At 42.1% G+C, this 25,575-nt stretch overlaps 1 protein-coding gene across 2 annotated transcripts in view; it reads left to right on the top strand.

The window, feature by feature from the left end:
- The window catches only part of LOC117675393 (leucine-rich repeat neuronal protein 1-like), a 37,710-nt gene extending 12,436 nt beyond the window's left edge, over nt 1–25,274 (top strand). For both annotated transcript variants that reach the window (XM_034433967.2, XM_034433969.3), the window contains exon 2: nt 22,318–25,274. In XM_034433967.2, the coding sequence (XP_034289858.2) occupies nt 22,438–24,951 (2,514 nt within the window). In that variant the 5' untranslated portion in view covers nt 22,318–22,437 and the 3' untranslated portion in view covers nt 24,952–25,274. The remainder of the gene's footprint in view (nt 1–22,317) is intronic.
- Nucleotides 25,275–25,575: the final 301 nt, after the last annotated feature.

The raw sequence follows: 25,575 nt of genomic DNA on the forward strand, positions 1-25,575 counted from the left end.
TTGAACCTCTCTGAGAATAAGAGGAAATTTTTTTTTCATGAAAACCTTTTGCAGAGAAATTAAACTTTTGAGAAATCGCCAGGCTGATTTCAACACATTAGGTCCAATAGAGAAGGCAGATATCATTGCCATGATTGCTCTTTACCCAAACTAGGGATCCCCTCCCCACACATTTATACTAAAGAGTGTTTTGGTGCTTTTGAAATGAGAATCTAAGAGAAGGCGTCCATGTGGTAGAGTGGTTAAGGCATCAGGCTAGAAACTGGGAAACCATGAGCTCTTGTTTCTCTTTGGGCACAAAGCCAGCTGTGTGACCTTAGGCCATCCACACAGTCTCAGCCCTAGGCAGCAGGCAATGGCAAATCACTTTGGAAAACAACTTGTCCAGGCTATCAGTAGGGATCAAGGCAAAACACCAGTAACAGATAGCCCTCACAAAATGTGTTTGTTTGGTTGGTTGTGTGTGTGTGTGTGGGGGTGTCTGTGTGAGGGAGGGAGGGAGGGAGGGAGGGAGGGAGGGAGGGAGAGAGAGAGAGAGAGAGAGAGAGAGAGAGAAAACCACTCAAAAAATATAGATTTACAGAATATTTACCATTCATGTTTGCCTGCTATTCTGTGCGGTCTGCCATATTAGCACTGCTTATCTTCAAGCTTTTCTGGAGTAGAGGGAGAAATTTCAAATATACTACAATCATACTATTACTACTACTTTGTTTTCACTTTCTAAGAAAGCATCTAGGATCTATTTGCAGCTCAGAGGGATTGCTGGAAATACAGATAATGGAGGTTGACATTTCACTTTTCAACATTCCAAGTTCTTTTTTCTTTTTTAGTTAAAATAGTTTTAATGTAAAAAAAAAAAATTCAGGAGGAATTGGAGCCTGACAGGCAATAAAAAAAAAATACTGTAGGCATGAACATTATTGCTTACATTATATATTTCTGCAAAGGAAGATGCAGAATTCTAAGATGCTTGGAAATGCCTCCAAAATAAATGGGACTAAATTGTAGTCCAATTTATTTTGGAGGGTCCAAATTTAGGAATGATACTTCAGTTCCTCACTGTTATTAGCCAGTTTAAGTTATTTCAAGAAAAACAAAAATAAATAGATGGCTTAGAAAAAAATAGAAAATGGGGACAACCATCTCACAGGAAATGGGAAATTGTAGGCCTTTTTTAGGCATGAAAACTGGATGGATCATGGGTGGCTTTGGGCAATCCTTCTCTCTCAGGCTAATCCTGAGAGGTTCTTGTTGATGTGATAGGGAAAGTAGAAGGAGGAAGGAGTATTAAGTATGTTTGCTGCCTTGAATATATATTAAAAATGGCAGGATAAAAATCTAACAACAGCAGCTATCTGCCCACAGCTAATTGCTTTATAACTACCTCTTAGAACCATTTACTCTTGGCATTTTGTAAGTTTTTGCTTGTTTGTTTGCTTGTTTAACTTTTATCTTTGGCTGAAAATGTACCAGGGTAATTTCAGTATCATAAGTAAGTTCCTACTTTCCAGAGTTACAGTCTTAAGCCTGGGTCCACCACATTTATGTTTTAGCCTAATGTGTAAACCCAATTATTGTGGTTGGTTAACCAAAATCCGTATGTAATGTTCTGGATGAAGCCAGTCATTTCTGATTTATTCAGTAAAAATATCACTAAAAATCATGGCCACATTGTTTGAAAAAGTTATGAGGTTAAAGCAGGCAGAAGGAGAAAAGAAGCAAAGGCAAGCCTGATGTTTAAGGCTAAATAGAGGTTCATAGAAAAATTGTTGAGAATCCAGGACAGCCCACATTTTCTGGTTCTTCTCCCTGATCAATCACTGTCTCTGACATAGCCTTTTGTGGGAATATCTTCTAAAAATGTTCCAGTGAGGATGACAGCTGTCATTTGTCAGGGCTTGGCTCCTACCTCATCTCTGAATGATTTCAAACACACACAGACCCACACACTGTGCTGTGGAGAGCTTTGCACAAAGCAATCATGCTTATTGTATCAGTTGCCAAAAGAATAAACTCAATTGGGTTTTTAAATCAGCAATGGAGATGCGGCTGGCGAGTAAATGGAAATAGCAACCAGTGGGTTGCAATCATCACAATATGCAATAATCAGGGGAAGAGGTAGACTAAGACATCTGTTAGGAGAAGAGGGCTGTCTCTATTTTCATCTGTGAACAGACTGAGAATTTGAAGCAAGCTAAGATTTCAAATCTTAATTAAGCCCAATGATAATTAGACTGTGTTGTTTTTTTTAAATGTAGAGACCAATCAGCATCCTCTTGCCTGCAGCCCAGCATTTTAGCAGTCCAGGAGTAGTATTGAAAGAGTTGACTGCATCCTCTCCTTTGGCTAAATGTGTTTGGAATGAGAAATAAACCAGGAGAGATCAAGACTCTTCATTTCCTGCCACTTTCAAAGTGACAGGCTGCCTTTAAATTTGACTGTGAAATTCCAGCTTCATAGATAAGCTGCTGACTTAAAACTGCTTTTATTAACAGGGAAGATGTTTTTTAATGGAAACGTGCAGCAGATTTGCTCCAAGAAGGAAAAGAGCTGAAGGGTGTGCATGTAGAGACGGTGTGCAGTTAATTAGTTGTGCCTGAAGACAGGACAGGTGGTTGGAAAAATGCTGTCTTTCTCCAGCTAATGAGAAATACACTCTGCCTCCCACCCTGTCTTTGGCCCTTGTGGATTTAATGGTGGGAGGTGTGCAATTTATCTGAAGTTGGCCTGGGAGATGTCCTTTTAATTGGGCCTCTTTAGGGTACCGCTTCATCTATATAGCTGAAGAAGCCTATGGGAAACAAAAGCTGTAAAAGGGAAGAAAAGCAGCTCTGAGATACTGGCTCTAGAGATCTTGGCTTTCTTAGAACACAGAGCCAAAATAATGGATGCTCAAAGATGCCAAATTGATGGAAAGGGAGGTCTTTTGATCCTCCGGAGTTTAGAGGACAGCAGACACCCAGATGGCTTGCAGCCCTTATTCTCCTATTTTCATCACTGAATGTTCAGAACCAAGGTTCTGAGATATATATATATATATATATCTGTCTCAATTCACATGCATTTCCTTGCTTAAATATTTTATATTTCATTCTTTACTGCAGTGAGCCAAGGAGGGAATGCACATTTTCCTTAGACACGAGACAGGAAAACCAAACATTCTGAAATTATCTTAACAGCTAGATGCAAAATCAGATTGAATCAATGCCTAAAAGGCTGTTTGAAATACACCAACAAATAGTTTTCACAGGCATCCTAAGAATATTAACTTGCATGGTGTGTAGCATTGTTTTAAAAGATCTTTTATTTGTAGCATTTAGATTTAAATTAGATTTTAGGTTTAGATTTTTTAAAAACAAAACCTGCCTTGATTCCAGGCTACTGGGTATTTCTGAGTCATTGGCTTTTACTTTTGCTTATCAAGAAATTAAATCTATAACAACAAAAGATAGCTTCATAAAAACAGAACAAAACAGATCAGTCCATCCAAGTGAATGAACAGTACCTACTGAAGTGGGGTCTGTTTTTCTACTGCAGATTCAGAATAATTTCCAAGTTAACTCTGCAGTAGCTCTTACTGCATACCTTAGGCATTTCTCATGGCAACTATCACCTTCTCTCTGCATTAACATCAGAGCAAGAACATCTAAAACAACAAAATCTCTCATCTGGACGATTAATTCTCAAGACTATGCTATGTTTCAACATGAATTTATGCACTACAAGCATAGTTCTTAGGACTGTGCATGCTTCAGAAATGATTAACCAAGAGCTGCATTAACTTGAATGAGTCACTGGCTTAAAACAGAGCCATGCATCCTTTTTTTCAGACTCACATCAAAGCCTGACAAAAGTTAGACTGCATTAGTGCACAGGGTCTCTCTTGCATGGGTTCAGAAGCATTTCTTCCAATCATTTTTGAAGCACATATAGCCCTAATGGTCGCCTCTTTTCTCAAAAGGAGGTAACTCACCATGAACTCATATATCACCTTCCTCTTTATTAATGGAAGCAATTGTCCAGGACCTCTAGCAGCCATTTGGGTGGGAAATGTGAGATGGTCTCATTTAAACTAAGCTAGAATTATGTGGTCTTTGAAAATCAACAACATTTCTTCCATTCTGCCTGTCTATCTATCTAACATTTATCATCTACTGTTCTGTTCTGTTCTGTTCTGTTCTGTTCTGTTCTGTTCTGTTCTGTTCTGTTCTAGTCTAGTCTAGTCTAGTCTAGTCTAGTCTAGTCTAGTCTACTGGCTTAAATGTAGACTTGCTGTCAAAGACTTAAGGAAAATGATTATCTCTATAAAAAGTATAATTATATAAATGCAAATACACATTTGCAAGTTATTCACTCTTTAGCCATAAATGGGCTGCATATGACATGTGGCTGCATGGATGCACAACAAGTTGAGGCTCACCCCTCACCCCCCCACCCCCTGAATCTTATAACACTGTTGTTGGGTGCTTATAAGTCCCAGTTTATCCTGGTTCCAATCCCAAACTGTTACTCCATAAATATTGCTTTTAAGCAGCGAGCTTTGTTGCACACATATAATCATTTTATCGTGTTGTCTTGCATAGAGCGATATGGTGATCACTGAAGAGGATCCCTAGCTTGACCTCCCTTCCATTTCCTGGTGTCCTGACATGGCGGCTGAATGTCTTGTCTAGGTAAAGGGGCCCAAATCCAGTTTAGCTATTAGGACCATGTAAATAGCTTGTAAGACAAAACTGGCTTGGCACCATGTTGAACCCAGAAACCCATTATCATTTCTAGAAAGCCATGGCCTTATTTTTCGATATGATATTCCAAGAGCAGTGTGATGCACTGGTTACTAATTGACAAGCATACACTGGCTGGCTGATAAGTTTTTTTGTGTTCAGCTATAGGCTAGGGAGGGAAAATTCTCACTGGCTTGCAAACATAACTGCTCCCTTAGTGTTCTAATAGCTTTCAGTTTTAGAAACTGTAAGAAATATTTTTCCTGCATTTTAATAGTGGAACCAAGAGGATTTCAGTCAACAGAAACTAGCTATCTCAAAAGACCCCCTGTTTGCTCCACTATCTCTTAAGTTAATTTTATATATGAAACTGTAAATTAATTTCATTCATTCATTCATCAATTCATATCTGGAATTGAGTTTTACGAAATATATATTGACTGATTAAAATCTTGGATAACATAATTGCAGACTTCCTACTGATTTGGGAAAGGTACAGCCATATGAAGATACACTTTGTATTCTCCACTTCATACACAATTAGTCTTGTCTGTATGAAGCCAGGGGATTGTTATACTCCCCCCCCCCCCCAGTTTTCTGGGTGGAATAGAAGGACTTTAATCATTCTGTCTTCTGAGCATAAATTGTCTAAGTAAAACAGAGGAGCGTAGTTCTGTGCTATTAAACAGAGAGAAAATATCACAGGGATAGCTCTTCTCACCTTTGCTGAATAAGCCTCCGTTCCTACAGAAGAAGCAACTCCTTTCATCAGCTCATCTGAGGGAAGAGAGGCTTCACACACAAAGGCATGTATGCAAATAAGCACAATAGACAAAATCAGTGATTCTCAACCTTTTCTTCACCATGGACCCGCTTTATATATATATTTTGTGGCCACAGACCCCCCGAGACTTAACTCAAGATTTAAATCATAACATTTCTTCAAGGCTTCGAGGACCCCCCTGTGATGACGGCTCCCCAGGAGTCTGCAGACCACAGGTTGAGAACCACTGGACAAAACCATTGTTCAGGCTCCAGGGTAGAAATATCAGTGCATTATATTTTAAAAGAAGTATTGTTTGGTCCAGTAATAGAGAGCAAATGACTATCTACAAAGAGGGTCAGCTCAGGATTGGATGGGAGGGGGAAATCAATTATTGAGGAGACCAATTCATATGCTTAAATCTTGGGCACCAAATTGTCAAAAATTAACATAGAATAAATAATACTTTGTGGAAAGGTGGGGGGGGGTAACCCACTTCTCTTCTTGCTGATGCCTGGCTTAGGTGGGATTTTTCTCAGGTCTTTTGGATGAAGTCCTGCAAGTGATCTCGCTCAAATGATAAGAATAAAACATCATCTCACACAGGTGATCTTAAATTCTAATAAGTGTGAGAATTAGAGGGGATTATGGACCAAGAGTCATGTAAGAGCTTGAAACAACCTCCTGTGTAGCAACTAAACCCATCCTTGAAGATGGCCCACTGTCCTCTCTAGGCTCAGGCCATGCAGTCTTGTATGCAGTGGGGAAAGTTATCCAGCTGACTTCAGAGTTTGGCACTATAATCAATTCCAGGGTACTTTCTTGCTAGGTGAACTGAAATTGAATTGAAATATCAGCTGTTTAGGTACAATAAGTAACAAGTCAACAAGTATTCAAAGCAGCATAATATCAGGTAAACAAAATTAAACGGCTATCCAGAAAGAATAAGACAGTCGCCATTTTGCATTCAAATGGAAACAAATGTACCAAAGAAACATTTCCTAATGTTCTTTAGAACGTTTCTAAAGAGGCAGCCTGCTAGAGGAGAAGTCTTGCTTAGAGTGACCGCCTGCTTAATCTCCATTGTCAGGCGCATCCAGAACAGGGCTCCTCATGAAAATCTGAGGAGACAAGCTTGGGATAAGCTCCTATCAAATCTAGCCAATGCCAATTCCTGTGCAAGAGGCCCCAGAATTAATCCAAACAATTAGAGGCTGCATGTTGCTGTCAGGAACTGACTGTCCAAATACATACTAATTCCTGCCACTTCATCTTTTCTGTCACTTCCTTTCCCCAGTGAATGCTGCTACTTAAAGCAATCTGCTTCACTTTGTTACATGACACAGCCTTTCCTAAGATGCCTTTCTCTCTCTTTTTTTTTTTATTTGATTTATATGCCGCCCTTCTCCGGAGACTCAGGGCGGCTTACAATGCGCTAAGCAATAGCCTTCATCCTTTTGTATATTTATACAAAGTCAGCTTATTGCCCCCACAACTGGGTCCTCAATTTACCTACCTTAGAAAGGATGGAAGGCTGAGTCAACCTTGAGCCTGGCAAGATTCGAACCTGCAGTAATTGCAGGCAGCTGGTCTTAATAACAGGGTGCTTTAGACCACTGTACTACCAAGCCTCTGCTTTTGCCCAAATATCAATAATATAATCAGATATATTTCGTCACTTATTTGTTTGGGTGACAAGTTTTGTCAGGAAACACTTGAAGTCCAAATATATGGAAGGCCCGCATATTTGGAAACTCAGCCAGTATCTTATTCCTATAAATTGGGATTAAGAAATAATGGCTTAAATGAAGTTTACATAAAACTTTATCAGTGGGTTGGGGAAATATTGTGATTTGCCCTGTGGCTTTAACAAAAGAGTAATGTGCAGACCCCAACCAGCAATGATGTTCACTGCAGAGTCCCCTTTAGCAAAAGAAGCTGACCAACATTGGCCCTTGTCCTGCTCAGGCCTCAGGTTATGCAAATTCAGGTAGGCCGGCAGATATAATAAGAGTTTTTCATTTTCTGCACAACTGCAGCATGTTTTTCTACAGATAAACAACCCATTATTACCTCAGGCCCCACTGCCAAATCACAAGCACACAACCTGTCTCAGTGTTTTCAGCAGTAACCTGGCAAACAGAAAAGCAGCGGGTGATGCTTTCTCTGGTGTGAAGAAACTGAGCAGGTGCAGCCTGTCATGGCAAGGAAATGAAAAGTGGCAGCTGCCAAACCTTTTTTGCAGGAATGCTCTCCGCTTAGGCATCTGCTCCCCCTGGTTATTGCAGACCCCATTGTTTCTTGTAATGACAGGCAATTACTGAACAGCAAAAGGCAAGGTAGAAGGTGGCTTGGCTTAATTTCTTGCTTAGGGGAAATCTGTGTTTCCTGACCTTCTCATGTAGGGCTACAGTCTGGACTTAAAGCTACAGCAGAAACATACTAGTAAACAAAGGCCTGCTAGGGAGAATGGTTTGGAGCTGATGGTTAACCAATACAATGACCTGTTTGGAAAATGCCACATGAACTGCGGTTGTTACTGCCTGTGTGAGGGTGTGAAAGACCTTATGGGCTTTCGATGGTTTACATTGCAGGCTTCAAAAATGAAAGTCCTACCATCTGACTGGTTCTTCCTCATTCAGGAATTCAGAAGTTCTTCTGGCCTTAGAGCACAATTTTAGTTTTGGAAAAAACGGGGGCATCGGCCCTAGACTCTTTCCAACTGGAAGTATGCTGTTGTATCTCAAATGAGTCAGACAGAACAGTACTTATTATTCAAGGCCATAGCTATTTCAGTAGCTTCCCGCCCTCATTCCATTACTTGGACCAGATTTCAATGGATTGACTGCTAGTGTGGTGTGGTAGTTAAGATCTTGGTTTATGGACTAGGATTGGAAATATTTAGGTTCTTCCTTCCCGCCCATGAGGTGACTTTAGATCATTGCTTTCTCTTAATCCAACCTACTTCACAAAATTGTTATGGAGGAAAATTGGAGGAGGATTTTTTGATATGTAACCTTGAGCTCCAGAATAAAGGTGAGATATAAACATAAATCAATAAATGAAAAAACAATGTTTTTACTGATAGTTTAGAAAAACAAATGCTTTCATAGGTTGCAATGAGAAGAAAGTGGTGGTGGGGAGAGTATCAAGTATATATTTGGCCCCCAGGTAAAAAGACACATTGTGTGTAGACCATTTCCAATTTCTAGAAGGCTTATCTCCAATCTTCTTTCCCTAAACAGATCTCCATAAGAAGCTTCCTTTCTAATTGGCTTCCCAGCAAAGCTGACAAGAGAGGCCACCCAAGAAGGTCCATGAGGTCAGGATTCAGAATGTTTCAGTGGTGGAAGAGAACCACCACTGTCACCCTGTACAGTAGTTTACATCAGAGATAGGATCCAGCCAAGGGTGGGTTCTACTTATCTTTACTACCGGTTTGCAAGAAGCACGCGTGCGTACTTGCTTCACTTGCACACGTGCACTTCTGTGCATGCACAGATCACCCATGATGATGTCGTAGCAGGTGGGCAGAGCCTCCCGCCGGTTTTACTACCAGTTCTATGGAACCAGACTGAACTGGGAGCAACCCACCACTGGATCCAGCCATCCTGTACTCCTCCTAGTCACCATAGCCAAACAAGGGAAGCATCCAAGGAAGACCTCAGACCAGGCTCAATGTTATGTCTCTTCTGAATCAATTGACAACTTGGGTGCTGACCTTCATTCTCTGAGCCTTCTTCAGGATTCCTATCCTCCCCTCTGCAGTTCCATCTCTCCATCTCTCTCTCCTTCTCTCTCTCACACATCTCTATTTTTAGCGTCCCCTTCACAATGTTTGGTTGCTGTTGCTGCTCTCAGCCCTTGTGCAAATGAGCTCACGCTCTACCTCACACAGCTCAGTCACAGCACCTTCCGGGCTTGGTGCCAATTCAGCAACTTGGGGAGTGGGGAGAGAAGGGAAGGTGGGGGAAGGAGAGGCAAGAAGGAGTCCCCATTCTTTCAGCCATTATTAAGAGGACACAATTATTTGCACATCAGAGAAGGGGTGAGGAGACTCAGTTTCTACTTTCTCGTCAGGTCACATTATGCCACGTTGAATGTGCCATTTTTATCAGCTTGAGGGCCACGTCAGGCGTCAAATGATATGTCAGCGATCACACTTCAAAGATGAGTAAGGTCAAGCTTTATGGAGGGAAAACATTTGCGGCTTTTAAAGCTGTGATGCTTAAAACACTCATTTTCACACATATCCAATAATAAGGAAAAAGGCAATATGTTTTAAGTCATACAGGAGGCCCCTTTTAAACATGGGCAACCCAGAAAGCCAAATCCAAGGCAAAGATCTGAAATATAGATTTATTCAATGAATATATTATCCAAGAGAGTTACTTTTACAAGGGTGTCCCCAAGGGTCCCCCCCCCCTTCAGGGGTGGTGGTGAGGCGAGCATCATAATATGCTAATGAAGGGCTGGGGGGGGGGGGAATCATCCTATTGATCTCTTGCTTTCCCAGCATTGAGGCAAACACTGAGGAATCCCTCAAGGATTCCATACCATTTTGAAAGCAGCCCCCAGACCTCACTGTTTTCTAAAGCTGGGCCAAATTATTTGTAGCTCAGCTGTGGTGCATCTAAAACTGCAGTGAAATGTGTTGTTGTTGTTGTTGTTGTTTACTTAAGACACTGCAGTTCTGTGAAATTTGTGGGTCATCTGTTTTACTATTTATGGGAACTCTTGCTTTATCCCCCTGCCCACCTTGGGTTTTTCAAGAGGAGAGGTGGCCTTGATCACTTTCTAACGCTCCCTCATAGGAACTGTTGAGATTAATTTATTTATGTATTGCCTGTATGGACGGATAAATTCAGAAAAGGAATTTCTCTATAGAATAGGGCAGTGGTGAAATCCAAATATTTTTATTACTGGTTCTGTGGGCGTGGCTTGGTGGGTGTGGTATGGCTTGGTAGGTGTGGTTTGGTGGGCATGGCAGGGGAAGGATACTGCAAAATCTCCATTCCCATTCCACTCCAGGGGAAGGATACTGCAAAATCTCCATTCCCTCCCCACTCCTGCAGGAAGGATTCTGCAAAATCTCCATTCCCACCCCACTCTGGGGCCAGCCAGTGGTGGTATTTGCCAGTTCTCCAAACTACTCAACATTTCCGCTACCGGTTCTCCGAACTGCTCAAAATTTCTGCTATCGGTTCTCCAGAACCTATCAGAACCTGCTGGATTTCACTTCTGGAATAGGGTAAGGGAAATTATGCTATTCATAGACCGGCAACTGTTCATGGAATGGGGCAACTCCTATTAACGGTGTTTTTGAGATAGGCAGTTTTAAAGATGATAATGGTGATGGCTCATCTTCAAACTTGCTTTGAGGAATTGGGGTATGGAAACAACCATAAGCAGACTGAGCCTGACCACCTAACTTGATCTCCTTTGTCACCAGTATGAATTAACATCTCTAAACCTACATCTCCATTTTAGAATCTGGCCTACAAAAGTGTCTGGAATTTTGCAGCTGAGTCTAGATATGGTAGACTAAGTTTTGAGTTCTCCTTTATCATTTATCTCTCTTAGCAATTGCAAATCCTGTGTGCTGTCACACTCAGGCAGTCCAGAAAGTAGATCAGGCACCAGCCATTCCACACAGGAGTTTATCTAGGTCACCAATTATGCAGCAGGCACTCCTTTTACCAGCATCACTATTAGTATTCAAAGAACTGATGTGGAGTTTATGGCCGGAACTAGCAGATTTTTTTTTCTCCCTACGTATTTTTATTAAAGATAATTGCAAAAGTAAAAAATTAATGCATACAGAAAGAGAGAAAAATATAAAGAAAGAGAGAGTACAAGGTGCAAAGAGAAAAAATAGGAAAGATGTAAAGAATAGAAAGAAGAAAGAAAAAAAGAAAGAGAAAGAAAGAAAGAAAAAATATAGTAAACAAAAAGAAAAGAAATATGTAAGAAAATGACTCCCAATCTTCATCATAATATAAAGTATAAAGAATTTTAGTAACTTTTTGTCTACTGTTAAATTACATTGAATGAGCTCTTCTGCCCATATTCTATATCTTGTCTATTAAAAAAAAACATCCATAAAGCATTGTTATCTCAGTTCTGGTGTCAGCAAAATTTCATTAAGGGTTATCAAAAATAGCAACATATTTATTTTAACCTTAATGAAATAAACCGACTTTATAGTCCTTCCTTTTACTTCTAATAACCTTTATCTTTAGTCCATTCAAATAATGTCATAGAACTTGCTTTCTTTTTATTATTTCCTCTTTATCCCTTTATCTCATAAAATTCTTCAAAACTTTGATAAGTCTGTTTTGTAAATCCAATATAGAAAAATTATCCAGGTCACTCAGTCTTGCTTTATTGTTTGCATGTCCCTTTCAATTATTAAAAGATCAGTCAGTTTCTTGTATAGCCAGTGTAAAATCTTTTTTGATGTCATTCTTGTAGCCTTTCATTTGTAAATCCATTTTCAACTCAATCTCTGTCTTGTCAAATAAAACTGGTTCCTCTTCCATAACATGTTTTAAATACAGTCTATCCATAGAGGCAGATGTCACTGTTGACATTGTTAATATTTTCTGACTCTAGTCTCCAAAGATGTCCTTCAAGAATTCCAGTGTTAGAATATTTTGCACTCTATAACTGTCATTCATGTGTTCTTCTCTTTTAATTGAAAGCTTTATTTCACTCTAATGTCCAATTTTTAAATTCTTATTTTACGAGATTATTTTTTTAAATTCAGAACAAAAGATCTTTCCCACAGGAAGGATTATCATTAATTTCAAAATCTTATTTCAAATTTATTTGTACGGTTAGTCTGTGTTTAGCTTTCTAAAAATCAAAGTCATAATCAACCTTTTGCTGCTTTTTTTGGTTAAAAAATTAAGTTATTAAATTTGAAGCTAAATTTTTATTTCATTAAGCTCTGAAGGCAGACACATCCGGTGTTTTCATACCTGTCGGTTCAAACGTTTCTAATTGTTGAAAATAGTTCATAAGCAATTTCCACATGGGATTTAAAAGGTATGTGAATTTAGTGTCCTTTTAAAGAGGCCGACTGAGGAAGATGACGATTCCCTCATCTCCCAGTACTCAAAACACACCTCGAGACCACTTTCTTGTGGGTCTCCCAATCCTCTCTTTCTATTTGACTACTCATTGTCTACTCATTCTTCACTGTGGTCATCAGCTCTGCTTTTCACAGGGCCTTCTTCAATCTTCAATATCTTCCTTTGGAAGACCACAGATTTTCAAAAGCACATAACAGGCTCATGTCACACCTCCAAAAGGAGGAGCAAAGGTTCAGCCTCTGAAGCAGCTGTTTTCCTTGCTATTAATTAAACCCAAAGAAGCCTCATAAAAACTGGTTCAGTATTCATTCTTCTGTTTGCCACTTGGGGTTCAGTATACCAAGCAAGGCTTATGTTATTAATATCTGTGCTTAATTAAAGAATATCAGGTTTTTTTTCTTCGTAGCGATAAACACCTCAGAAAATTCTAACTAATCATTTGAAATACTAGGTTAGGGAGCTTACTCTCAAATAAATGACTGGTAGGCTGTTATACCATTTTACATGGCAAAATGGTTAACCAGGCTATAAGGAAGTCTGTCTACTAGCACAGCGGTCCCCAACCTTTCTGGCTCCGTGGACCAGCAGCAGCGGTGGTGGCGCTGGGGAGGAGGGAATAGTTTTGCACACATGTCCGCCACTTATGCAAATGGAGCTTTGTGTGCTTCCACACTTGCCTGCTACTTGCATGGCCCGGTTTCCAATGGGCCGCAGACTGGTAGCAGTACAGACCAGGGGTTGGGTAACTATAGTGCCAACTTGATAGTGTTGGAAGCAGGCAACAAAGCACATCTATCAATACACTCTTAGTGTTCTCAGCATGGATCAGCTGGGCCATGAGGAATGAAGAGGTATATCATACCAATCCAATATTCTTGAGGAAGGCATTATGACTCTTTATCAGCATAGATTGAGCGTGATGGAAAATGTCATATTTATTCTTAGGTAGTATGCGTGTTTGTATGTTTTGTTTGGGTATACTTATAGTTATGTAGGATTAAGTGCGCTTGTAGATGAGAGTTTATGAAAAAGGACCTGTGGCTATTACACTTTGATCTGGACCAATCCCTAAATTAAAATTTCAAGATGGAAGGTCAAATGTATTGGCATCTGCCCAATACAAACTTTGTGATTCTATGAAGGAATCTACCCCACTTGAATTTCTTAGTGTATGTAGTAGATATTGTGCCATATTTGAGGGGCTGCCACAGAGAGGAGTGGGTCAAGCTATTTTCCAAAGCACCTGAAGGCCAGACAAGGAATAATGGATGAAAACTGAACAAGGAGAGATTCAACCTGGAAATAAGGAGAAATTTTCTGACAGTGAGAGCAATCAATCAATGGAACAGAAGTTGCCTTCAGAAGTTGTGGGAGCTTCATCACTGGAAGCTTTCAAGAAGAGACTGGACTGCTATCTGTCAGAAATGGTGTAGGGTGTCCTGCTTGGGCGGGGGGTGGTGGACTAGATGACCTACAAGTAGTGGTGGGTTGCCCCGGTTCGCACCGGTTCTATAGAACCAGTAGTAAAACCGGCGGGAGGCTACGCCCACTGACCCTGACGTCATCAAAATGCACGCATGTGGCCCCTTTGCGAACCGGTAGTAAAGGTAAGTAGAACCCACCCCTGCCTACAAGGTCCCTTCCAACTCTGTTAATCTATTATCTGTTAACCCTGCACTAGCACAAATAAACTCAGAAGGTTGTACTCAACACCACACTCTTGCCTCTGCCTTTGGGAAGATATGCTTTCAAGGTATTTCAGGATATCATTAGCCGGTGAGAAAAATATCCCTGGATATATTTGTTTTGCTGCATTTATTTTTGTTTTACCTTGCTACCGCATCTTAAAATAGCTCTTGGAGCAGCCAGTAATGAAAAACAACCAGTTAAAACAAATGATAGGCTAAAACTATAACATATTAGGGACCAGCAGCAATATGGGTCGTTGTTATCTGGCAACTGACACCATTTGCAGTGGTGATGAAAAAGTAATTCTGCAACCAGGCCTCGCGTTTACGACCTTCACAGCAGTGGTGGGTTCCTCCCGGTTCCGCCGAGCCAGTAGCCGTGAGGATATGACATCACCGAACCGGTTCTCCACCCCCCGCCCTCCCACCCATGTTATTCTTACCTTTTATTTGGTCCCACCCCCAATCTATTGCTGCCTCCTGAGTCCCAGCTGATGACTAGAGGGAAAAAAAACTGTTTAAACTCTTGCTGCGGGGCTTCAAAGGGCCGTCCTACAGCTGATCAGTGTTAAAAGCAAACAAATGAGTCGGGTCGTAAGTGCGAGTACTTGGTCGTAAGTGCGAGGACCTTCCAGAAATGACTCTGACCAGCTAGCCACGCCCACCTAGTCACATGACCTCCAAGCCACACCCACAAAATAAGCCACGCCCACAGAACCGGTAGTAAAAAAATTTAGAACCCACCCCTGCTTCACAGCTATGCAAAACAAAGGAAAGCTGAAGTATATGCATAAGCATAGTCACAGGTTAACTTAGCAACTGCTTCACTTAAGGCCCTGAAGACTTATTTATTCCAGCAAGCCGGCCTAGCCTAAATGGTTTTTAATGGGATTTTTAAATTTTATAGACTTGGGGTTTTAAGTTGGGTGGCTGATTGATTTAATCTCTTTTAATTATCTTAACTTTTGTATTGTATGTATTTTAATTTTGGCTGTTCACCGCCCTGAGTCCCTTTGGGAGAAGGGCGGTATACAAATTAAATTAATAATAATAATAATAATAATAATAACAACAACAACAACAACAACAACAACAACAACAACAACAAGTAAGTTGCTGCTCCCAATTGTAGTCAAACTGAGGACTAATGTAATCACAGATGTTAAACCACCACCACCCCTCCTCAATTTTACTCCAATCAGATAAAAAAGTAATTTCATTACATCTAATAAAAGGCTGGAAGACAAAATGGAAAAGACTTCTGGTCAGGACTCCAGAGTCAAGCATAGCCCTTTATGGTCATGACTTACTGTTTTGCTCTTGAGAATTATGGGACCCCATATATTTCCATTCACTCTCTGGAATGGCACTTCCATGATCAGCAGGAATTGTAGGCCCCTTTTTTCACTCTAGGTCAGGGGTGTCAAACTCAAGACCCAGGGGCTACATCCAGCCCGCGGGGTGCTTAGATCCAGCCCATAGGGCTGCCCTGGAAACAGAGAAAGTGCCTCTGCCAGCGAAAACTCAGGGGGGCTCTGTTTTCACTGGTAGAGGGCTGCAGGAGGTTGTCCCAGCTAAAAACAGAGCTTGCAATGGCTGCACATAGCCTCTCCCCGCCAGCTCTGTTTTCACTGGCAGAGGGTTGCAGGAGGCTTTCCCAGCTGAAAACGGAGCTCGGGAGCCTGTTTTCGCTGGCATAGCGCTTGGGCCACAGGCGCTCCCAACACGAGTGATGTCAAGATGGCCACGCCCACCCCCAGCCCCCCAAGGTCAAATACAACCCTGATGCAGCCCTCAATGAAATCGAGTTTGACACACACACACACACCCTGCTCTAGGTAGTTCCCTACACACTGGCAAACCTCACAAAATGTAACATATTTGGTCACATCCTGCTCAGTAGAAATCACAGTGAATGAACTGAGCAATCACAAAAACCAAACATCGCCTAGGAACAACTGTGTCTCCTATCTTTGCCGTGGCTGGTGGGTCAAGAGGAAAGTGAGGATTGGCGTTAAAACTGGGGTTTTAAAGGCAGGATCCGATAAGAAGGAAGTTGCATATGGGATACAGTATGTAATTGAGATGAGCAATCTGTGGCTCCCTAGACTACAATTCCAAGGAACCATGTTACACAAGTTTCCAGATTTCGGCTTATGGTCACTCGTAGCCTGTTGAGGCCCACGAATCTTGTAAACCCCTTGCTTGATTTGCGTTTTCGAGATAAGTGCAGCTAGAGCACACAAGAGATATCTTCTACTTCTTCTTCCTGTGCCACATCCGTCATCAGACGTTGGCAATCATGTTGGCGATCCTATTTTTATCAATAGCTGCATGAAAAAGTGCTGCTGAGTTTTTTCCAAACCAGTCCCTTAGATTTTGAAGCCATGATGTTCTTCTTCTGCCTGGACCTCGTTTGCCTTTCCCTGGAGGATTAAGTGAAGTACGCTGTATTTTTCTGGGTGCTGCATCACATGTCCAAAATATTCTAATTTTTGCTTTTTTATAGTTTTGATGATTTCCCTTTGCTTTCACAGGCGGCTTGGTCAACAGCCAGAAAATATTTGGAGAGTCAGTCTCCCCCCCACTCAACCCCCCCACCCCCACCCATCGGCACTAACTATGCTAACTAGTCAGAGGGATGGAAACTGCCAAGTCTGGATCCCCATTTTATTCCTTTGATTAGCTAGGATTTGGTTTTGGGGTTTTTTCCCGTGTGCTAAGGCCCTGCTTTGTTTGCCTGGTTCAGGGGATTTATTTTATTTTATTTTAATTTGATTTATATGCCGCCCTTCTCCGGAGACTCAGGGCGGCTCACAATGCGTTAAGCAATAGCCTTCATACTTTTGTATATTTATACAAAGTCAGCTTATTGCCCCCACAAATTGGGTCCTCATTTTACCTACCTTAGAAAGGATGGAAGGCTGAGTCAACCTTGAGCCTGGTAAGAATCGAACCTGCAGAAATTGCAGGCAGCTGTGTTAATAACAGGGTGCATTAAACCACTGTACTACCAAGGCTCCTTATTTCCTTTATTTCCTTAACAACTTGTTTCCTTCTTAGCTACTTCCCTGAAGGAATCTTTTAGCAAGATTCCTGCTTATGTGCCAGCTTCATCTTTTGTTAGGGCAATTTCAGCCTAGTCTCATACCACCAAGAACAATGCTAGGAGATGTAGAGAGCTGGTTCATTTGGAAAATAACAAATCCCTCTATTCCTGCAAAAAAACCTTCAATATACTTGTCACTCAAGAGTAGAAAAAACATATTCTGCTGAAATTTTGTTTTCCTTACAGTCTTTAAATATGCAGGATCCTTGTTCTCTTTTGCATCTAGTTACCCTAGTGAACAGATTAAAACATACCTATTTTATGTCCAGATTAAATTCCTTTTTTGGTGAAAAAAGCATCTTTCTATATATAATAAGAATATGAACGCTCACTAAGATTTATCTAAAACAGAAATATGATGGGCATATTGATGACAAGGTACTCCCTCCATGCCTTTGGGATGTCTACATTAAATCACCTCAGTTTAATCCCTGATGGATGGAAGCAGTTTTTAGCAGTAACTACCTGTATATATTTTGCATGTTCTACTTTGTCATTGTCATACTTACAGCGAAAATGCATTAAAATGTCACCTGTGAAAAAGAGCTACAGTACAGAATCTCCACACTTTCAAAACCTCTCTGGCTTTTAGATATTTGGGATCACCCAGTGATCCCTTCCCTCACATAAGCCATTAAACTAAGGGTCAGGCAAATCCTGCAAAGAAACAGCACATGGTAAGAATTAGGATATAACTGCTGGGGGCAAAGATGGAATTTAAAGCTTTCAAATTAGGATGTGAAATGAATTTTCAGAGTGCTAAACTTAGAAAGAGATGGAGAAAATAACCACCATTTGGCCGAGCTGAACTGCATCAGAAGAACAGCAGTTTATGAAAATTCACATAAAGAATTCTGAATTCCCATCAAAGCATCTGCCCAAGAGAGGCATAGTCCATAATCCATCAGCAAAGGCAAATATATTATCTGAAGAGTAGCTTTTGCCAAAACAGTAGCTGCTCTCCAGAAGAACATAACTTTTGCCTGACAAATATCTGGCTTTGGATGTGGGAGGGGGGGGGAGGAGAAAGCTGAATGTTTCCACCAGACGCTTTAGTTGAATAGAGATGGAAGAGAGATGAGGGCGATAGGCACATTCTAGTGAAGACCTGTGGTCTCACCCAATCATCTCCTTTTCCCTATTCAGTGCACCATCTTCACAACTTTAAAAAGGACAGCTGTTGTTTTGTAAGGAACAAGAAGGCAAATGAAGGGTATATCGCCATATTTAAAAGGCATGTATGATAGGTTGATAGTAGATGGTATAGCAATAGTATCTGCTTACCTAAAATGTGTCCAATGTACATAATAGGATTTATTTCTTTAGGAAATTTATTGCAGACTGAGAGCGGACTGACATTCTTGGAGAGAAAAAATAAAACTGGTTCAATATTCAATTTGCTACCACATAAAGTAGGTTATTTCTTTTGTGCTTGCACATTCTGTCATTATCCTGCTAGAAACTCAAGGAAGCATGTATAGATTTTCCAAACAGAATGCTGTCCAACTATAAACTAGAACCGTGATGGCGAACCTATGGCACGCATGCCACAGGTGGCTTGTGGAGTCCTCTCTGTGGGCACACGAGCTGTTGCCCAGCTCAGCTCCACCGTGCATGTGCGCCTGCCTCCTGATGGCCAGCTGATTTTCGGGTCTCTGGCACGGGGACGGGGCGCATGCAAGAAACATGCATGCATGCGCAGGGGTGCGCAGACATGCACGGTGAGCAGGGGGGCGGTGTGTCCCGCCAAAACGGGCCACAGGGGTGTGTGGTGTGCCTGCCCTGCGGTCCATTTTTGGTCCCAGGAGATTTCAGGGAGGCCTACCAGGCCCAAAACGGGCCTCGGGGGGGGGTCATGTGCGCATGTGCGGGGGGCATGGGGAGCATGGGGTGGTCTCATGCACATGAGCAGGGGGCACGGGAGGGCATTCCATTATGTATGTGGGCACGCACACGACCCCCACCACGCTCCCCCCACTTTTGGCACACGCCGGCAAAAAGGTTAGCCATCACTGAACTAGGTTAGCCATCACTGAACTAGAACCTGATTTTCTGAGCTTTTAGGAAAGATTAACAGAATAATAGAGTTAGAAGGGATCTTGGAGGTCTTCTAATACATCATCCATTGTTCATTCATTGTCCATCATATATCATCCATTGTCCAACTTCCTGCTCAAGCAGGAGATGATGGATTACATCATCTATCATCTTCTTGTTCTTATTCCAGATATAATATCTTATAGTAGCAACTACTCCATTTCGACTGATCTCAAAAAAAAAAATGTTAAGCAGAGTCAGATCTGACTAGTACTTGGGTAGGAAATCCCAGAGGTGTAGGCAGCATTGAGGAGTCAAAAGACAAAGAAAACTGCATAGATGTAGCCTTGTAGTCATCAGAAGTTGAGCTACAATTCACCACTTCCTTACCTTTCTATGTATTCATTAATTGAGATGGTTGTCCATATCACCAGGTGTTTGGATGAGCAAAGCAAGACAGAAGGAAAAATTACGTTTTAGTGCAAAATATACAAATGTGCAGTTCTTTCTCCTGCATCAGTAATACCAGCATCATTTACAAAGATCAATTCAGGGAAGCATTCATTGCCACTTTTCACCATACAGGGAAGGTTTTGTCTGGCTGTTTAACTAGTTTACTCCAGATAATACCAGCCATGAGGAAAGAGGTTGAGAACAGCTACAGTGGATCCCTTGTTTTAGCTCTCTGCTGTCTTGACCATCTTCCAGTGCTCAGCAGGTTCTCTTCTTGTGGACTTCCCATCCTAATGGCCACAGGAAGGGCTGCATTGGAGAGCTGCCTTACAAATATATACAGTCACACAAAGTGATTGCACACCAAAGACTGCTATGGTATGTTTTAGTGTGAATTACTACTATGTTTAAGTGAACTATCATGCCGTGGTTCATACACATTAAACCCTAAGTCAAAAATGCAGTCCGTTTTTGGCCGGCAAAGTGCTACAGGAAGCTGGGGAGGCCAAAAATAGGCCGCGCTGGGGTGCACATGGCTTGTTTTGGCTGGCAGAGGCACTGTGGGCTGGTCCTTTGATATTTCCAGGCTGGCCCCGCGGGGCGGATTTAAACATCCCGTGGGGCGGATCAGATCCACGGGCCTTGAGTTTGACACCACTGTTCTAGATTTTTCATGTTGCCTTTCCCAAGCTCTGTGCTTTTAACTATCTGTTTCTGATAAGTAGTCCTGCTTATCATTATCCAAGAAATCCTAATTGCATACCAAGTTGTTATTTCAACCCATGGCAAACCTGGCTGATGGCTGATCCTGAAGTATAGAGATGGTCAGAATGAATCCTGCTGCCTTTAATGAGTCCTGTAGCAAGCAAGCTGAAGGAATTCTGTTTCTCCTGAGTATCTTAAAGCAAAGAAGCAATCACCAAACACTGGCTGGATGACTTTCACTGCATTAGGAAGTCTGGCAAATTCAGGCCTGCCCTTTTAATTTTTATATATGGTAATTGATGCAAGATTATTATATGCACAATGATGCAAAAATACTGAAGCACCCACAATGGAGGAATGGATAGCAAAGATGGCAGAATTGGCAGAAATGATGAAACTGACCTGTTTGGCCAGGGACAAAATTCTAAGTATTGATGGAAAACGTTTATAGACTTTTTTTCTGAAATAGAAAAAAGTGAAATGAGTTTGCGACTTGACAATTGAAAAAGGATCAACTAAAGGACTAAGGGATTTTTCTAATATTAAAAGAGGGTGGACAATGAGTTTGTCTATAACATTTATTTTTTTCTGGTTCTTGTGTCTTTCTCTTCTTTCTTTCACCGCATTGCTTTTTGCAATTTTCTTTTTTTCTCTTTTATGTTATATATATTACACTTGTCTTTTATCTATGTAAAACTCTTTATAAAAATTACATTAGACAAGTTTTGCCCTTTTAAAAAATCCCGGTGACATTTTCAAAACTAAGAAAGCACCCTTAGTTTATTTATGTAGTGCATATGAGGTTTAGTAATCTGGTTTGTCATTTTGTGGTAACAATAGGTGACCTAAACCATCGGTCTGAATTTAGAAATGGCGTCTAAACGGGGGTTATGAATGGAGTTTTATGTGGCAAACTTAATGCAAGCTCTCTAAGGCCACAGATTTTCTATGATTTAAATCTGTCCTGAAATGTAGGAACTAACCAAATCTGAGCTTATCAGCTCAGAGCAGAGTTGGGAAATGGATGTGAACAATATGAGGCAAAAACAGGGACTAGGAGAAATGTAAGAATCACAATGGCTATAAATTAGAGCTTGATTATTACAGAGTTTTGCTTAAAATTTCTGACTGAGGTTACTTACCTTTTGTTTTATAAAGTAACAGGGAATAGGAACCAACTCTAAAAATTAGTACCTGTAGAAGTGCACGTTTTGTAAAACCGAGGGTCCCATTTGGACTACAAGTGGCATTTCCAGGGCTGCACTGTAGAACATTACCAGAAAAAGGACAACTGATGTTCATCTACAATATAATTTATACATAAAATGAATAAAATTAAATATACTGTATGTAGTTAATATGACATTCATTCATTCATTCATTCGTTTTCTCTTTTCTCTGTTAATGCTGCCACCAATTACAGTGGGTGGACAATGTTTGGAGAAACTTTTTGAACTTTTAAAGACCGCATGACCTCCAGACCCAAGCTGACTGCTGACTAGAACAGGGGTAGGCAAATATGGCCCCTTTATGACCTGTGGACTTCAACTCCCAGAATTCCTGAGCCAGCTTGGCTGTCTCAGGAATTCTGGGAGTTGAAGTCCACAGGTTGTACAAGGGCCACAGTTGCCCATCCCTGGACTAGAATCTCAACAGCTTTGATGAATTTTCAGAATAAAATTTAGTTTACCCTAAGAAGCCTTATACTTTCATATCCATCCTTTCTTTTCTCTTCCAGAGATGACAAGACTCCACAGGCTATTCTGAGCTCGTCTGATGGATTAAAGTCATCCTTTATATCCAAAGCTACACCACAAGTGGTCGGTGGTCAAGAAGGCTCATAGCAGGGGAGAGCACCATGTCCTGTCTCCCCTTGTATGCTCTGCTGTTGCTGTGTCTACAAGGATCACTGTTTGCCACTCACTCCTGCCCTCCACAGTGTGTCTGCGAGACTCGCCCATGGTTCACTCCCCAATCCATTTATCATGAGGCCAGCACAGTGGACTGCAATGATCTGCTGCTCACCCGGGTACCCGGCAATCTCTCCTCAAACACCCAGGTCCTTCTGTTACAGAGTAATAAGATCTCCAAGGTCAACAGGGAGCTCCAGCACTTGTCCAACTTGACTGAGCTGGACCTCTCCCAAAACCACTTCTCTAGAATCAGTGATGCTGGGTTGGCTAACCTTTCACATCTCATTACACTTTACTTGGAAGAGAATCAGGTGGAGGAGCTTTCCAACCACTGCTTAAGTGACCTTACTTCACTAGAGGAACTCTACATAAATCACAATAGTATCTCCTCTATTGAGCCATTGGCTTTTGCGGGCTTAACCAGCTTGCTCCGGCTGCACCTCAATGCCAACCGTCTCCACGCCATTGACCATCGTTGGTTCCTCCCACTCCACAATTTAGAGATCCTGATGATTGGAGAGAATCCCATCTCCCAGTTAACAGGGGGGAGTTTTCAGCCTTTGGAAAGGCTTCATAGCCTCGTCTTAGCTGGGATGCAGCTAACTGAAATCCCTCCTGATGCTTTCCAAGGCCTGGACTACCTGGAGAGTCTCTCCTTTTATGATAACCACCTTTCATATGTTCCCACCAAGGCACTAAGAGGCCTACCTCTCTTGAAATTCCTGGATCTCAACAAAAATCCTATCACAGAAATTCAGCCAGGAGACTTCAAGGACATGCTGCATCTGGAAGAGCTGAGCCTCAATGGCATGGAGGAATTTACTGGCATCCACAAAGGGTCATTTGAGAATCTTCCAGAATTAGCCAAGCTTGAGCTGTGCAACAATCCACATCTCTCATACCTGCATCCAGCTGCCTTCCGGGGGGTGCCAGCTCTTCGCACTCTGCTAATCAGCAACACAGCCCTTGGCTTTCTTCCCTTAGGCCTGAGAGATGCCTTGCCAGCTTTGGCTGAACTCAGTCTCTATGGGAATCCATTGCGATGCGATTGCTTAGAGAACTGGAAACCATGGACCACAGGACACATTCGGCTGATTGAATCGCAAACTACTCTCTGTACTTCACCTTCAGAAGCCATGGGTCAAGAGCTCCAAGAAGCCCTAAAAAGTGTCAGGGGGGGAGGTTGTTTGCCAGAAATCACACCCAATCTTCCAGAACACCTGGAGGCATCATCTGGTTCTACAGTAATTCTGGACTGTCAGGCCAGCTCAGAGCCACCACCACAATTCCATTGGATCTTACCTTCTGGAAAGAAAGTGACTGCTGGAACAGGGAAGATGCATCTTAGGGCTGGTGGAACCCTTGAGATTAGCAGAGCCAACCCAGCAGATTCAGGAGTCTACATTTGTGTAGCCCGGAATGAACTGGCCTCTACTAGCCACAGTCTGTCCCTCAATGTCATTGGAGAAAGACCTGTAACTCCTGCCAGGCTACTGGTCTTTGCCAAAAAGGTACAGTCACATTTTGTGGTGTTGGAGTGGACCACATCTTACATAGAGGGGCATAAAAATGAGAGAGCTGAATCAGCCACTGCCCACCCACCACCTCCTTCACCCTGGTCATCAGCTACCATGCGCATCCATAACCCCCATTTTACCTACACCTCACGGGTTCCTGTGAGCATCCGGGAATACAACCTCACACACTTGCAACCTTCCACCCGTTATGAGATTTGCCTTACTGTCATGTCTTCCATTCCCAAGTCCTCAGTTGCTGCCAGTTACACTGATGTTCCCTCTGCCATAGCAGCTTCTACAAACTCTCCTTTGTCTTCTGTGAGTTCTTCAGAAATGGACACAGCAACCACAGGTGCTTCAGCGCCATCTGTGAGCTCTTTGATAATCCCCAGGGGTCCTTCCTTGTCCTTTATGAGTCATTCAACTGTGGTTTCTTCAGGAACTTCCAAACCCTCCTCTGCATCCATGATAGGTCCCATGGAAGCTTCTGCAGGTCTTCCATCTGCTTGGTTATTGCCCCACACTCAGCACGTCTGCCTCAATGTCACCACCAAAGATGCCTCCCTCTCAGTGGAGCTGATGGGAGGCTGGGCAGGAGGGGCAGCCTTGGCTGCTATTACTGGCTCCTTATTAGCAGCTCTGAGTGCTGTGCTCCTGCTCCTTTGTGCTTCTCGTCGACTCAAGGAGAAAGGGTGTCGCCATTCACTCAAAAAATACATGCAACATGCAGCCGCCATCCCACTCAACGAGGTCTACCCACCCCTGATCAGCTTGTGGGATGCAGAGGGAGACCCTCCCCTCCCAATGGCCCCGTTAGCACAACTGGCTCCACCCACACCAACCTTGCCACCTCCCCCTGCCCTAGGTGGACACACTGTTTTGCTGCCATCTCCTCCTGGCCAAATTGACACTTCCAAGACTTACCTATGGCAACAGCCATGAAGGAATTTGAGGTGTGCTGGTACCCATGCCTCAATACAGACATTGGTGGGAAATCTCTCCTCCCTGTGGCTTTTAGGATGTCAGAATTGGGTCTCCAGGTCTTCCCAGTTCAGGTTCTTGCCTCCCACTTTTACCCCTTGTACTCACCTGTGCACTATATGTACCGAGGGCACGAGGAACTTGGACATTTTTTTAGCCAAGGTCTCACTGTGTAGTTATAGCCAACGAGAGAGGAGAGTATCAGGCAGATAACAGGGCCCCTGGGACAGTGTAGCCCCTGGGGGGCAGGTAAAAAAAAATGAATAAAATTGAGTTGGACAAAATTTAAAATGTGTGGATGTGTTTATTGGGGAAGGAGATATATTGAAAACAGGCAATGCAAGGAACCAAATCTCTTCGCCTCATCCAGGATCAAGCGCCTTTTTCTTTCACCCAAGAAGATTGATATGCTGCCCTCTAGTGAACATTTTGGGGATAATAAGCCTTATCAATAAGCTTTTGAGCAAGATTACAGGCTCCCATTTCAAGGGTCAAAAATAGCAAAATAAGAGTCTGAATAGAAATCTCTTATACGTTCTAAATCTATCCTTCCATTGTCAGACAGGGAGGTTAGTTAATTTTACT

Source organism: Pantherophis guttatus, chromosome 2 (assembly GCF_059756535.1).
Source record: "Pantherophis guttatus breed Tessera chromosome 2, ASM5975653v1, whole genome shotgun sequence".
Taxonomy (NCBI): Eukaryota; Metazoa; Chordata; class Lepidosauria; order Squamata; family Colubridae; genus Pantherophis; species Pantherophis guttatus.